The sequence below is a fragment of the Scophthalmus maximus genome, chromosome 7, assembly GCF_022379125.1.
Source record: "Scophthalmus maximus strain ysfricsl-2021 chromosome 7, ASM2237912v1, whole genome shotgun sequence".
Taxonomy (NCBI): Eukaryota; Metazoa; Chordata; class Actinopteri; order Pleuronectiformes; family Scophthalmidae; genus Scophthalmus; species Scophthalmus maximus.
In genome coordinates, this window is record NC_061521.1 from 6,553,067 (window position 1) to 6,566,936 (window position 13,870).

Here is a 13,870-nt window from a genome sequence, read left to right on the forward strand (position 1 = left end):
ACACTAAAAGCTTTGACTGATTACTGCGCGTCCATCACCTGACTTCAGTGGTAACACGCCACAGTATCCCGGCCTGTGGGAGGCAAACACACACAACAGATGTAGGGGGCTGGATCAGGAGCATCTGATTCAACTGTGACCTGGATGAACCAGAATCCATTGGTGGATTATGAATTACTTTTTAGATTTGTTGAGATTAAAGAGTTAGAGATGGCCATTAGAGCTTCGGGGTGGGGGGGGGGGTCCACAAGTTCAGGATTTCATTCACTTTGTTTTATATTGTTGTATATTTACAACTACAATACCCCGCCAAGGCCCAACAGTCCCATTACATCCAATCAGGCTGAACCAAATTGCTCACACCCATACGTATGTATGTCAGTCCCCTAAATGTCATGATCCGCCAGGGTCACACACAGTTGTGAACTTTTTGTTCATTGTTTGTAGACGTTACTGTTCATTAATCCTTAATTGACCATTCTTTGTGTCCCTGCTTTAGTTATGTTACCTTCTGTCATCCCTCGTGTTTGTTACATCTTGAGTTTGGTATTTCCTGTTTGACTTTATTGTCACTTTCCCAGTGTCTCTTCCCTTCTTGTCTTTGATTACCGATCCTTGTGTGTCTCTGTGAATTTACTTTCCTGTGGTCCCTTGTGTGCTGTTGTCGTTGTTACCTGTTTATATTCATATTCACTTCCTGTTCTCCTGTTTCTTATGTGTCACTTTACTTTTTCTCGTCTTTCCCTCCCTGGTGATTGTCTTCACCTGTCCCTAATGTATTTATCATCTATAAATAACTGCTGCATGTCTGCTCCGGAGTAGGTTAGGGGTTCAGCATAACTTGATAAGAAGTCGACCAGCTTCCAGAGTTAAACTGGAAGAACAGGCCCCAGATCTGCTCTGCGTTGTGCCCCCCTGACATCTCCTGGTGTTTTTGCTCCTTGCGTTTCATGTGGATTAGCTGATTTGGCTTTTTGTTCATTTTCCTTTCAAAGACTTTTTCCTTTTCATTCAATACATAATTTTTCCTGCATCTGCCTTTGGGTCCTTCATCACTAAACCTGACACTAAATATGCTTCATCAATTGTCATCAAGACCCATACATGGTTCCCTGGGAAATCAATGTAGCTGTTGTAAAAATAAATAAGAAGAAGAAAAAAGAGAGATTCCAAATTCTTGGATCCGCCCCTGTCTGGATCCACGCCAAAATTGAATGGGTTCTTGGCCAAAAAATATTTCCATAATCCTCCTGACAAACCAACCAACAAACAACTGGACAGGGTAAATGGAGGTTGTGTATATTATACAGTAAACAGATAAAAGCAGCAAAGAGAATCTGCAACCTTTGCAACCAGAGAAAGGTTAAAAAAAAAATCTTACTACATGACGTTAATAATAAACTGATCACCAAAAGTTTATTAACATTCTGCCAACTGACTAATAGTCTGACATTTAGTCATATCATTTTTTTTAACCAAAAAGCAATAACCTAAAAAGTATCATTTGGAAAAGTGATAAAAAAATGTAGAGACAATGAGTGCAGTTTGTTCAGGCCTGTTTTTCAGCTTTCATTTCTTTTGTTTTTGTCTACTCAAGGTCTACTCACTAACGAAACCTTCACTGTTTATGTTTTTACATTTTGGCCAATCTAAATCAAGTAAAGTAAGGTTACATTACAGTACATTTTTCCTCCTCAAGTGCATTCACGTAAGTAAAAAGTATGTAAAGTAAAACTACTTTTACTTGAGTGACTATGCTGTATAGTAAAATGCTACGGTCGGGGCTTGATGGCACTGTACATTTAGCAGCTACAGTATATTATATAGAGTTTAAGTGCAGCTGCATCACGTTAAATAACTCACAGTGGTCACTTTTCCATGTTAAAATGTGGATATAACTTTAGTCTGTTTGTTCAGCCTTGCAAATTCCTTTTTGATATTTTATCAACGAGAAAAATGCAAATATTGCACAGATGGTTTAATTCCAAAGACAGGAATGATAACATTAATGACCTGATCCTCATCCTACAATGTGCTCGTCTGCAAGCAGAACACACATGCACACAGACACCGTGCTATCGGTTTCCTTCATCAGCAAACAGAGAGCGTAGAGACACCCTGGGAGTGTTGACTTATCTGTGTGGGTGTTTCATAATGGGAGCACTTCTCAGGAATGTGCAACCTGAGTCTTTCCAATGTGTGACAAACAATACACTCAACTCATCCAAAAGAAACCTTGTTGGTCCCAGTAGCAGCCACCATTGGTTTCTAGCTGCTCGGGATCTGGCTATAAATGTTGTGGAGACCGCATCATGACTAAACATGATTTCACTTTAGACACTGATTTGGATTCAATGTTTCAATCGAAGGAATAATTGCTATATTTTGTTTGCCCGCTGTGCATTCAATTTTACACCCAGGCCTCTCAAAACAAGTTCTAAAATCGGTCCTCTCTCACCTCTGACACATTTGGCCAATAATGGCGTCACATGTGAATGTGGGATTATCAGTTTGGGGAAGAAACTGGCCGAGACAGAAACATAATGTCGCCAAGGGAGCGCATGCGTTATATTAGTAACAACATTCTAAGAATGTCAAGCGGCTTCTATGGAAAATTAGTTATATTGACCATCTGTTGTGTCTCGTCCACACGGGACACAACAGAAACAGACAGATGTGGACTGGTAGCTGCTGCTGCTGCTGCTACCAGTCCACCACAGAGCTTACGTCCGACCACAACATTACCATTCTCAAAGGATGCATTGGATCAGCGACACACACACACACACACACACACACACACACACACACACACACACACACGCAGATGTTGGACAGAGGAGCCATGCAGCTACTGTCACTGTCACAGGGACAGAGGAGCAGAGCGAGGAGAGGGTGAGAGGATGGAAGCAGAGCCGGGAGGAGAGGTGAGCTGGAAGGACACTGTGGAAACTCTGAGCAACGACAGGTGCTTCTGTTATTTATCTGAGCTGAGAACTGCCCACACAGTGTGCTCATTCAGGAGTTATGATGGAAACTTGTCCGAGCAAGGGTCATAAACACAGTCATGTCATGACCAGGACAGGACTAAATGTAAAGTCTTGACTGGACTTGATCCAACTTGACTTTGAATTTCAAAAACAGATTTGGAACATTTGAGTGTTGTCACTCAAGGACACTTTCAATGCTTTCAGTATAGTGGTGTGTTCTCCTGCATATAAAGCAAGCCATGTGATTGTCAGGAGACTAGGAACAAAAAGAGGTCAGTATGTTGCTTAAATGGTCCACAAGTTCAGGATTTCATTCACTTTGTTTTTTTTATACTGAACTGAGACACTGTATGTGAACATGCTGCAGGTGGTTGTAAAACACAATGTTGGGTTTTGTCTCTGGGCTCCCTAAAGCTCATTATTACAGGACAAACGACTCACCTTCAGGGTTCTAGAGCACTTCAAGAATATTGTTCAAATACCTTTCAACTGACTGAATGTGCCACCCCGAAGAGGAGAAGCCAAGACATTTTTTTCCCTCCTTAGTACAGACTGACCTGTTCCTATTTCTTTTTATTGAAACCCCCTGTGCTCCAGGTACGTGACTGGTGAAAACAATGCACTGTGCCATCTTGGAAAGCAAGAGAACAAATACCAGACAGGACAGGGGTTTTAGAAAATGGTTCCTTTGAGTCTATCTTGGCTCATGCATCTTAAGTGCTACTGTTGGCTGCAAACTGCAATCGGGCTTTGCTTTTTTTGTCCATGCTGCGTATGAAGAGACACCGTCCAAACCTTTCTGCCACACAAGCTGCACACGCTGTCCATAGATGTTCTACCAAACAGCAAACATAATATGATAGAAACCCCGGAAAGCTGAAATGCAAATGTGATTTATAATGCTAATCAATCATTAAAATAAAGCCCTACTTTAAGTGACATGTGCACTATATTAAGGCCTTGGGACCAGTTCTGGGCCGAGAGAAAAATCAAACCTTGGAATTAAAATAATTGTTCTCTAATGCATTGCAACAAAAATGCACACACGGTACAACATATTGTGTAAAGAGAATATGAATCTGTCATATGTAGTCTAAATAGCATGGGACAACAGAGTGAACCCTGAGCCGACAGTGGGAACTGCAGGACTACGATCAGCTATCTCCAGTTGATCGGTGAAACCAGTGAACAACTCAGTTTGCTCGCTGCCTGTCCCCTGAAGTTCGCCTGCCCTTGGCTGCCTGCTCCATTATCGCCACTGCCACTGTTGTAAAGAGGGGCTCCACCGATTCACACAGCCGTCTCCAATCGCGTGTCACGGCCCTCACAGGGGATAAAGCATGAGGGCAGCACAGAGCCGCTCAGAGGCCAGTGTCCACACAAAACTTCATTTCAATCTTTTATCTAATTGATCCATTCAGCTCTCCTCTCTCAGTTTGCCAGGCACCTATCACTTTTGTCTCAGGAAAAGCGTTTTCAACAGAAAAAAAAGTCAACATGCCAACATCCATGTGACCTTGAGTACTTGAAATACTTCCTATTTATATGCACCAGTGGCGAGACAATTTGAGCTTTGCATCATGAAGTCCCACCTCTTTTTGTATTAGATATACGTATATGCTGTAATATAACTTTAACACTTTAACATCAGAGTCATTCCTCCTAAAATTAAAAAAAAGCATCTTTGGGAACTTTTCTTCGGGGTGAGCTTTGGTCCATGTCCCATTTGCTCAAAAGGAGGCTGCAGTAGACTAACTGCTGTCATGTGCTGACGGGCAGGGTTGGGTACGCTTGTCTCTGCTGCTCCTGATTGACTAGCTGGGACAATCTGAATCAAAGGCTAAGTAATGTCCACTCCTGTCCCAAGAGGACAACGTTTCGTGCTGAGCTCCGGGATCTGACAAAGACGAGATCGGGCCGACGGTTCTGTCCAATCAGCTCTTCATGAACATGTCTGTCCTGCTCCCTCTCTGAGGCACTCTTCACCTGCACTTACAGAGAATTGTTTGACCTCTCTCTCTCTTCTCTCCCCCTCTTTCTGCCCACCTCCCCTCCCTCCCCCATCTCTCTCCTCTCACCAACTGGTCGCGGCAGATGTGTCTCCCACAACTGGTTCTGGTTCTGTTCAGAGATATTTCTCTGCAATATTGTGAGGTCTCGACCTCACTGTGCAAAGTGCCTTTAGACGATGCATGTTGTGATTTGGCGCTACCAATATAAAATTGAACTACATCGACTTCCTGATTGTTTTGTCACTACATGGAGTCACTTATTTTCTGATGCAGGGCAGCGTTTTATTGCTCCAGGGCATCTTTCCGCTTTTTTCCTCTGTGAAACACATTTTGTCCAAGAGCTCAATGTTTCAGAATCTCAGCGTCACCGTTGAGGCACTGAATCAACAACACCTTGTCTGTCTCTGAGATCCCTACCTGCACCAGGACACACTTTAATGAACCCATGCACATGCCTCTGTCAGTGTGTTATACTTGTCATGTTCGGCCCTGAGCCGCTTGTCTTTAGTGGGATTTATTGATGTCTCTGTGGAAGATGACTCGCCTTTTGTGATTCATGATGTTATTCACCAGCCGTATAGTAAATGGATATAGTGTTCAGGCTAAAACAGACTGTATGCTAAGTCATGAGCCAATCAACAATAACTCGTGTTTTCTATACTGTTGAACAGATACTTTAGGTTCATTGTTCATTTCAACTACACTTGTACTGTATGGTAGTTTGTGCTACAACATAAAAAATCATAATTTTCCATAGACATATCATGTGTGCAATATCGAATTCATTAAACACACCAGTAAATACAACTGTCAGATGACAGAAGTAGAATAAAAAGGAAATACTCAAGTACACTAAGTTCAGTGCTCAGTTCTTGAGCACTTGATGTACGTGGTTACATTAACACACATGTCTCAGTCAGCTGGATGGTTACAGAAACAAGACCCAGGGAGAGGAGAGGAGAGGAGAGGGGACTGGAACAGGTTGCAGGGCCTTAAGCAGGGGAAATTCCACCGTGTACACCTCCCTGCTCCCTGCTCCCGCTCTAACACACACACAGACACACACACAAGCAGTTACCATATGGCTCCGCAGTGTGACTGAATGGCACCACACTGTCAATCTGCATATTCACAACAAAGCAGCCATTTTGTATGTATGTGTGCGAGCAGCGAAAGCAACACATCAGTCAAGTCGGTCAAAGCAGCCAACACTCACACATTCACGCACACATGCACGAACGCACACGCTCCTTTTCAAAAGGAGGGGGCCTGTGGTAACTTCAGAGGGTTTTTCTTCACAGAAGAGGGGGATGGGGTGGGAGGTTGCAGAGGGGGAGTCAGATTTCTTTAAAAAAAGACTAAAAAAACACAAAGCGAGTGAGGGAGAGCGAGAGAGCGTTTCTCCAGTGTTCTTGGAGAAGGTCTTCGGTCTGTCTCAGTCGTTTATCATTCTCTCTCTTCTGTCTTTTAGAAAGAAAAATGCTGCTCACTTTTTTCTCCTGTTTGGCAGCCTGGCTACACTACACTTATGTACACCCCATTACTGTAGTAAGTGAGTCGTGTGGTACAGTGGAGGTGTTTACTGAGGGCATCCACTTGATAAGCCAGACTTCTCTCTGTCTCAGGTGCAATGTAGCACTTGCTGCTGAAACCCGAACCCTGAAACACCATCAGATTACTACAGTAGGTTTGAAAAACATGACGAAAAGGTCAACTGTAAGCTGTAGTTTTATTGTTTTATTACTGCTTTTGCTTCAAAAAGATCAGATCTAAAAGTATCACAAATCAAGCAGCTGCCTTTTGAGTTCCAAAACCCAACACTGTGGACACATGAACATTAAAATATAAAAAATAATATTATAAAAAAGATTATATACATTCATATCTTTTCACTATTCTTTTCCGAAAACAAAGCTGCATATATGCATGATGTGGTAGGTGGATGCTTTTCAAATGAATGTACATGGGCACAGAGGCAAACTACATTACGAGAGTCAAACTAAGGATTGTTGTCATTATTGATTAATCTAGAATTATCACGATTTTTTAATTCAAAACACTATTCTAATATCCAAGGGCAAAATGTGACATGTTCAGTCTGGGCACCCAGTGAAATATGAGACTGACAAAAATCAAGTTCAAGTGATGCAAAAGTCAGATCACAAATTTTTGGGTCATGAAGTTAAAATCAGATCAAATGTCTGATGGTGTGACATCTCATGTTTCTTGACCAACCGGAATGATGTCAGTGTATTCACAGATCTCACACACAGCACATTAACATGGTAAGTGCAGTTTCATTATTACTGATGACGAAATAGGATGGAAACTTGAATAAACCACATTTATTTCAGTGAAGCTGCTGTTCAGTGACCGAGGTGTGAATCTGCCAAATGGCTGCAAATATCACAGCCTTAGTGTTTATGTATGTTATAACAAATACTAAACCAATTCAGACACACTCACACACCTACTCTCTCTCTCTCACACACACACACACACACATACACACAAAGAGAGAGAGAGAGAGGCAGACATACAATGGAAATGTCTTCACACCCAGCAGCAATTTCTTTTCAACAGGATAAAAACAAGGCTGAAATGTGAAAAAAGCCCTTTGAGGTGGGTCCTTTCACCCTGACAGAGGGAGGGAGGGAGGGAGAGAAGGAGCAGCCACCCCTTTTAAATTGGTAACCATTCAGCCAGAAAGCTCAGGCATTCACTACTTTTGGTCTAGTCTTCTGTCTTCCTCTCTCAACTACTGTGAAATAATGTTAATACCAGCAAACTTGTCCAATTCTGCATATGCAACAACAAACACCAGATCACAGTGACAACAGTGAGAAACAGAAAAAAGAGAGACAAATGCTCATTAGCAAGAAATTGGGGGGAAAAACACCAAACAAAACTGATTGGTAAGTTTTAACAAGCGGAAACAGGACTAAATTAAAATATAGGGTAGAAAAGAGAAAGAGAGTTATCGTAATGTCTAAAGAAACAGATTGAGATCCTGACCGAGTGAAGGAGAATGGAGAACACCTGCTTTACAGCTATACAAGTCTTGGTGAGAGGGGGAAGGGCAACAAGAATAACAACCACCCCCCACCCCTGCCTCACTTTGTTGATCTCTGCTTCTGTGACTGGGGTGTGGAGTCTGACTCGCACACATTAACAACATGTAGCTTCAAAAACCTTCAGACAGGCTATGAAAACCGCATGTGCGCATTGTATATATGTATACAATATGTTATATGTTATATTTGCATCGTGCCACTTTTTTTTTTACACAGCATTAAAGATCCCTCCCGTTGTTGTGTTTTATGCCTCCCTCTCACACACACATACACATCGAAAACACTGACCATCAGCAGCACTTTGATTCTCAACCTTGTTGTGAACTGTTGTACGATGGACTACAGATTCATGTTGTTTCATCACAGGATACACAGGAAAGCAGTACCAAACGGAGCCCCCAAGACTTCAACTCCGCCTCTTTAACATCGCACTCCGGTACTTTCACCAAAAGGATGCAGACGTGCGTGGAACCAGGTCCCGCAAGCCCTCTCCCACCGGGATGTCGCCTCGTGTTAAACCACGTTTAACACACCTCGAACCCCATGAAGGAGATGGCTCAAAAAATAATTTTCCCTTCATTTTCTTCTTTATTAAGTCAACTCGCTAGCCCTTCGCTGCCCAACAAAGCCTTTTTTTCCGACCTCCCAGGCTGAAATTCCGATTCAGAGTTTTTTATACTGGAAAGACAAACCCGACTTCCAACTCTGAGGTATAATGGAACGCAGGGTTAACCTTCCTCTTGGGGCAGTGTCTTCAAAGATGTGTCAGGAAAATATATACTCAATGCAGAAGATAGTTATTTTCTTTTCAAAAAACAATGTAAACCAATGCTGAACTATGTTGAATTTAGATCAGAGGCATAGAATTTTTTCAGTAAGTGACAGTAAGTGTTGGTAGTCCAGTCGTGATTGAAAAGAACCAATCAGGAAGCAAATGCGGGTGGCGGCGTCATGCTTTTCAAACATCTCTGTTTCTGTCCTTTCATAATAAAACACAGCCCTGGAGTTTTCAAACTAAAACAAGGCCAGCAGAGAGGAGTGCTGTGGACGGCGCAAGCAAACATACATGAGATATTATAAAGCCCATACCTCTATCTTGTCAGTATTAGCGTCTCCCCAGTAAAGTTTTCCTGCTGCGTGATCGATTGCCAGTCCGTTGGGCCAGCCAAGAGAGCTGTTGAGCAGAACCAGCCGGTCCGTTCCGTCAAGGTTGGCCCGCTCGATCTTGGGATGCTCACCCCAGTCAGTCCAGTACATGAACCTGAGAGAGACAGAAAGATGATAAGTATTAGTCAAACTATTTATTTTACACATATCCTGATTCATTGGTAGAGTCTATCCTTTTGTTGTGTGTTTATTGTGTTTATATTTGCTTAAAAAGAAAATTATATCTTTATTTTTGGATTCATCTAATCCTCATTTCATCTCCAGTTGTGTGATCGCTGAGATTTTAAACTTTCGAATTGTTTTGTTGAACATTTAAATTGTTCTTTTACTTTCCAGCATGCATATCTAAATACCTCACCAAAGTCTAAACACACTAGCTTTTCTGGGTGACGACCTACAGATCAGGACTTGTTTCTATTTTGGTAAATATTTTTAGACACACACACACAACACACACACACTTACCCATTAACGGGGTCCAGGACAATGGCTCTGGGTTCATCCAGGTTCTCAGAAATCAGAATTTTCCGAGAGGTTCCATTCAGTCTGGTAACCTGTAATACCACGTGATCATTCAGTATCAGATTACAACATATTTACAGAACAGAATCGCTGGATGAGCTACACATGACAGACGGGCCTACAAAAATACATCAGACAGCTTTCTACAATTAATAGAGCACTAATGTACATCGCATGTACCTCAATGCGGTCGGTGCCAGTGTCGGTCCAGTACAGGTTTCTGGCCACCCAGTCCACAGCAATGCCATCTGGGTGGTTTATCTCCGTGGTAACCAGCATCACGGCATTGCTGCCATCAATGTGGGATCGCCGGATGGCCCGAACCTCGTCGTCTGTCCAATAGACGTAACCCTCGACTGGGTCGTAGTCTATCGCAATGGCATGGCGAATGTCGTCAACCTGCATGAGCAAAGTAAAAAAATGGTGATTCATATGAAAGTGGAACAACTGACCAAAAATCTGAGGGGGAAAAACATTTTCCTTGGTCGCACCGGTGCGCTTATTACGTGCAGGTCTATGTGTGTAGTGTTATGTTTTTTTCCCCCACCAGCATAGAGCGGAGAAGAATACAACGGTCTGAGCCAATCAGAGGCAGAGAAGGGTCGGCCTTCTTCTCTGACCCTGGTATTCTTCTCCGCTGTATGTTGGTGGGAAAAATAAATCAGGCATATTGTATAAGCTATATACTGTGTGTGTTTGTGTTTGTGTGTGTGTGGACCTTTATTCCTGTTTCCAGTCATTTACATAATGTGTTAAGAAATTACCAATGTATATTGGAACTGTCAAGAAAAGGTAGAATTCATTTTGCACCAGTGCCACAAAATTTTAAAAGTTAGCATGGAGCCCTTCACAGTAATGATGAGTGTGTGCGTGTGTTTACCTGTAGCACTATGTCGGTGAAATCCGGCAGGTCCAATGAGATTCTTCGCAGGTCAGTCCGTCGAGCCAGCAGCAAGACCTGCTCTGCTCCTGCACAAACAGACGAGGTGAGTTCAGCAGCAGTGAAGGACTCTCTGGAGGGTTTGTGACAGCCAATCCCAAACCTCTCTGACTACAGTTTAACAACAATAGAACGTACGAAGCCTCACAAAGATGCTACTACACAACTTTGTACAATTTACTAGGCCACATTTAGAAGGAACAACTGATGGCTCAGAACAAAATGTTTGTCAGTCAAACCTGATAAAATAACAGAAACATGCAAAGTCAAAATAACAGTTAGATCTGGGATCAGATGAGCTGCAATTCCCCCTGTGTTTACATTGGGTTCGAGAAACATTCCTGAGGTTTGGGTTGATCTGTAGGAACATCTGAGGAGAATCAAACTTTCAGCACCAATACAAATACAACAATCCGTATTATCTACATGGTCCAAATACAAATATATTTACTGAATGTATAAACGCTTCATGAAAAAGTGACAAAATTACAAGATGTATGATCTTTTAAGTTCTTTTAATCCAAAAAGTATGATTAAAGCCAATGTTAGCAAAGACCCTTACAGCAAATACTAAGCATTAAATCATTAAGACATTTTCCAATGATTTTAATAAGGAAGGTTGAGATATATATATATATATATATATATATATATATATATATATATATATATACATATAGAGTGCTCTTTATCAGTTGTTAAAATGTCATAATTGGCTTTCTTATTGGCTGTCACATCCTATTGTTAGATTTTCACTTTTTCCGTTTGAAATCTCTAATCTCTGAAGAGTGAGAATCACTGAGTATAGCCATCTACAAAATATTGTGATGACTTGAAGTGTAAAAATATAATTTGGGTCTTGTTTACATGTGTATTGCACGAGTGAATATGTGAGTCACTATGCAGCTTATGGATTGCTGGACTGATTCAAGTGAGAGCATAGTTGTTCACTGCCCACTCCCAGAGTTGTCCATACCATTACTAGGCCCAGGCGCAGCACCTAAACCTGTTTCTGAAGACAGCTGGCACCTAATTCACCACCGGTGAAAATGAGCTCTTAATGTCTCTCGATGTATGATAAGCCCAAAAAGTCTGAAGTGCGTGACGAGAGCCAACCCGTAATAATAGGCCTTCGTATACAACCCAGACCTGACCTGACCCATTGACCCTGTTATTAAATATCATTTATGTTTTTAGCTTTTCTCTTAAGTCCACCATATCGTGACCAAAACACTATTATCAACATTGTAGAACATACAAGTATGGACTAAAACCACAATTACAATTTGATAATTAACGTCAGGCTAATTATGAATTATAGTTTTGGTGCAAAAGGACGTGTGAAAGACTTTATATTTCGGTACCGACAGCCGGTTCATAAGAGGACCTGAACCCTCATTTGTGCATTTGTGTGTATATAAGTGGTAATGGGGTGGACACGACAACATGCCTTTAAACCTATGTTTATCCCATGCTTGATGACGGTGATAGAGTGAGGTGTGACGGTGCAACACTACTCGTCCTTGCGTTAAAGAAAACCCTTCTGGACGATAAGAGAACCAAAGGTTCTGTTCATTGAAGGTAGTCTGGAGCTGCTTCAATCCCGCATTCTGTAACTCCGACTGCTCTGCTGCTCACTCAGCACCATTATAAACTTGAAAAGAAGCAGACATCCTTCCCCCACTGGGAAAATGGTGCTTTTTCTCCAGAGCTCATATCTTTAAAGCATAGATATTAAGGCACCGTCGAGCAGATCCGAATCTGAGTACTTGGTATCTGGATTAGAGCCAAGCCCCACAGTCCAATTTCAATGTCTCTGTGGTGAAGAAGATTTCAAGGTTGAGCCAAGCTCTACTATTATCATTTTTCTTCTCTCCCCCTTGCTCCAACCAGTCTGGAAACAAAGGGCTCTGCAGGCCTGGGGGATCCTCCAGTGTGTTTGCCTGTTGGTTCAGATTTAACAGGAGCCAAAATCACCTCATGGGAGACAATTAGCTGTTGTCTTTGTCTCTCTCACCTCTGACTCTGAAGAGCTCACATTTAAAGCAGTTCAAAGCGTCTCTCTCTCTTTTTTTTCTATTCCCCTATCAACCTTATCTTTCTGTCTCATCTTTGTCTCACATTTCAGATCAATCCAGTGGAGTCCTGAGGCTCCATCTATATAACTACGCTTTCGTTTAACACATTTTTTTCAAATGATATCTGTCCACACAAGCGTTTTAGTAGGGCTGGGCGATATGGCTGAAAAGTGTATCACGATAAGTGTTTCATAAAGGTCGATATTGATAATTATTGATAATTTTTATGACCTATTTAAAATAAGGACCAGGAGAAAAATATACTAAATTTAAACATTTTTATTTTAAACTTAACCTTCCACTGATTGTAGGCAGACAGGGAAAAGGAATGTCAACACAACCATGGAAAACACTCAAATAAACAAATATAAACATTAATAGAACATAAAGAAAGGCGTAGCTAGCGGCCGGCGTAGCTAGACTCTTTGCTCCGGTTTCTTCCAACAAGGAAAAAAAATTATCGAAACGTTCTATCGAACGCATTTTCTATTGATATTGATTACGTGTCTATCGCGATAAATATCGTTATCGTTTTATCGCCCAGCCCTACGTTTTAGTCCCGTGTCAGAAGACATCTCCATTCATACTAACACACCTGAAAACATATATCAATTGACCGTTTGCAGACACTGAGCATGTGTGAACTGGTAGCTATAACTGAACAGGAAGCCGATTGTCTACGACAGAAAATATTACAAACAAAAAACAGCCATGGTGAAAAGTAAGAGCAGGGATTTCGTTTCTTTTACAAATGACGAGTTGGAACTGTAACTGACAATAAGTGTGTACAACGTGTACAGCATGTCCATGCGCTTAAATGAAAACCCGGAGATTTCAAACGAAACCGAGCTCGCAGCGTTTACAAACCTCTCTGTATTTGGATGGCAGTCATTTTAAAATGGAAACGTAGAAGTAGCCTAAGACAAAGCCACAACTGCACAGCATAAATAATACTGACATTTCTAGTAGCTCTGTTAAAATTTACAGTATATAAATGTGATTCATTTGTGTACTCTCCAACAGTACATTATACAATACGCAGCACATATCTCCAATATCTCAAAAGAATGTCAGCTCAAATATCAAA

At 41.6% G+C, this 13,870-nt stretch overlaps 1 protein-coding gene across 1 annotated transcript in view; it reads right to left on the minus strand.

Annotated features, from left to right (window-relative positions):
* lrp5 (low density lipoprotein receptor-related protein 5) overlaps window positions 1–13,870 on the minus strand; it is a 54,616-nt gene that overhangs the window by 19,735 nt on the left and 21,011 nt on the right. The window contains exons 8-11 of the mRNA XM_035642199.2: window positions 10,646–10,734; window positions 9,946–10,164; window positions 9,709–9,797; window positions 9,166–9,337 (exon numbers count right to left, since the gene is read on the minus strand). Coding sequence (XP_035498092.2) covers window positions 9,166–9,337; window positions 9,709–9,797; window positions 9,946–10,164; window positions 10,646–10,734 — 569 coding nt within the window. The remainder of the gene's footprint in view (window positions 1–9,165; window positions 9,338–9,708; window positions 9,798–9,945; window positions 10,165–10,645; window positions 10,735–13,870) is intronic.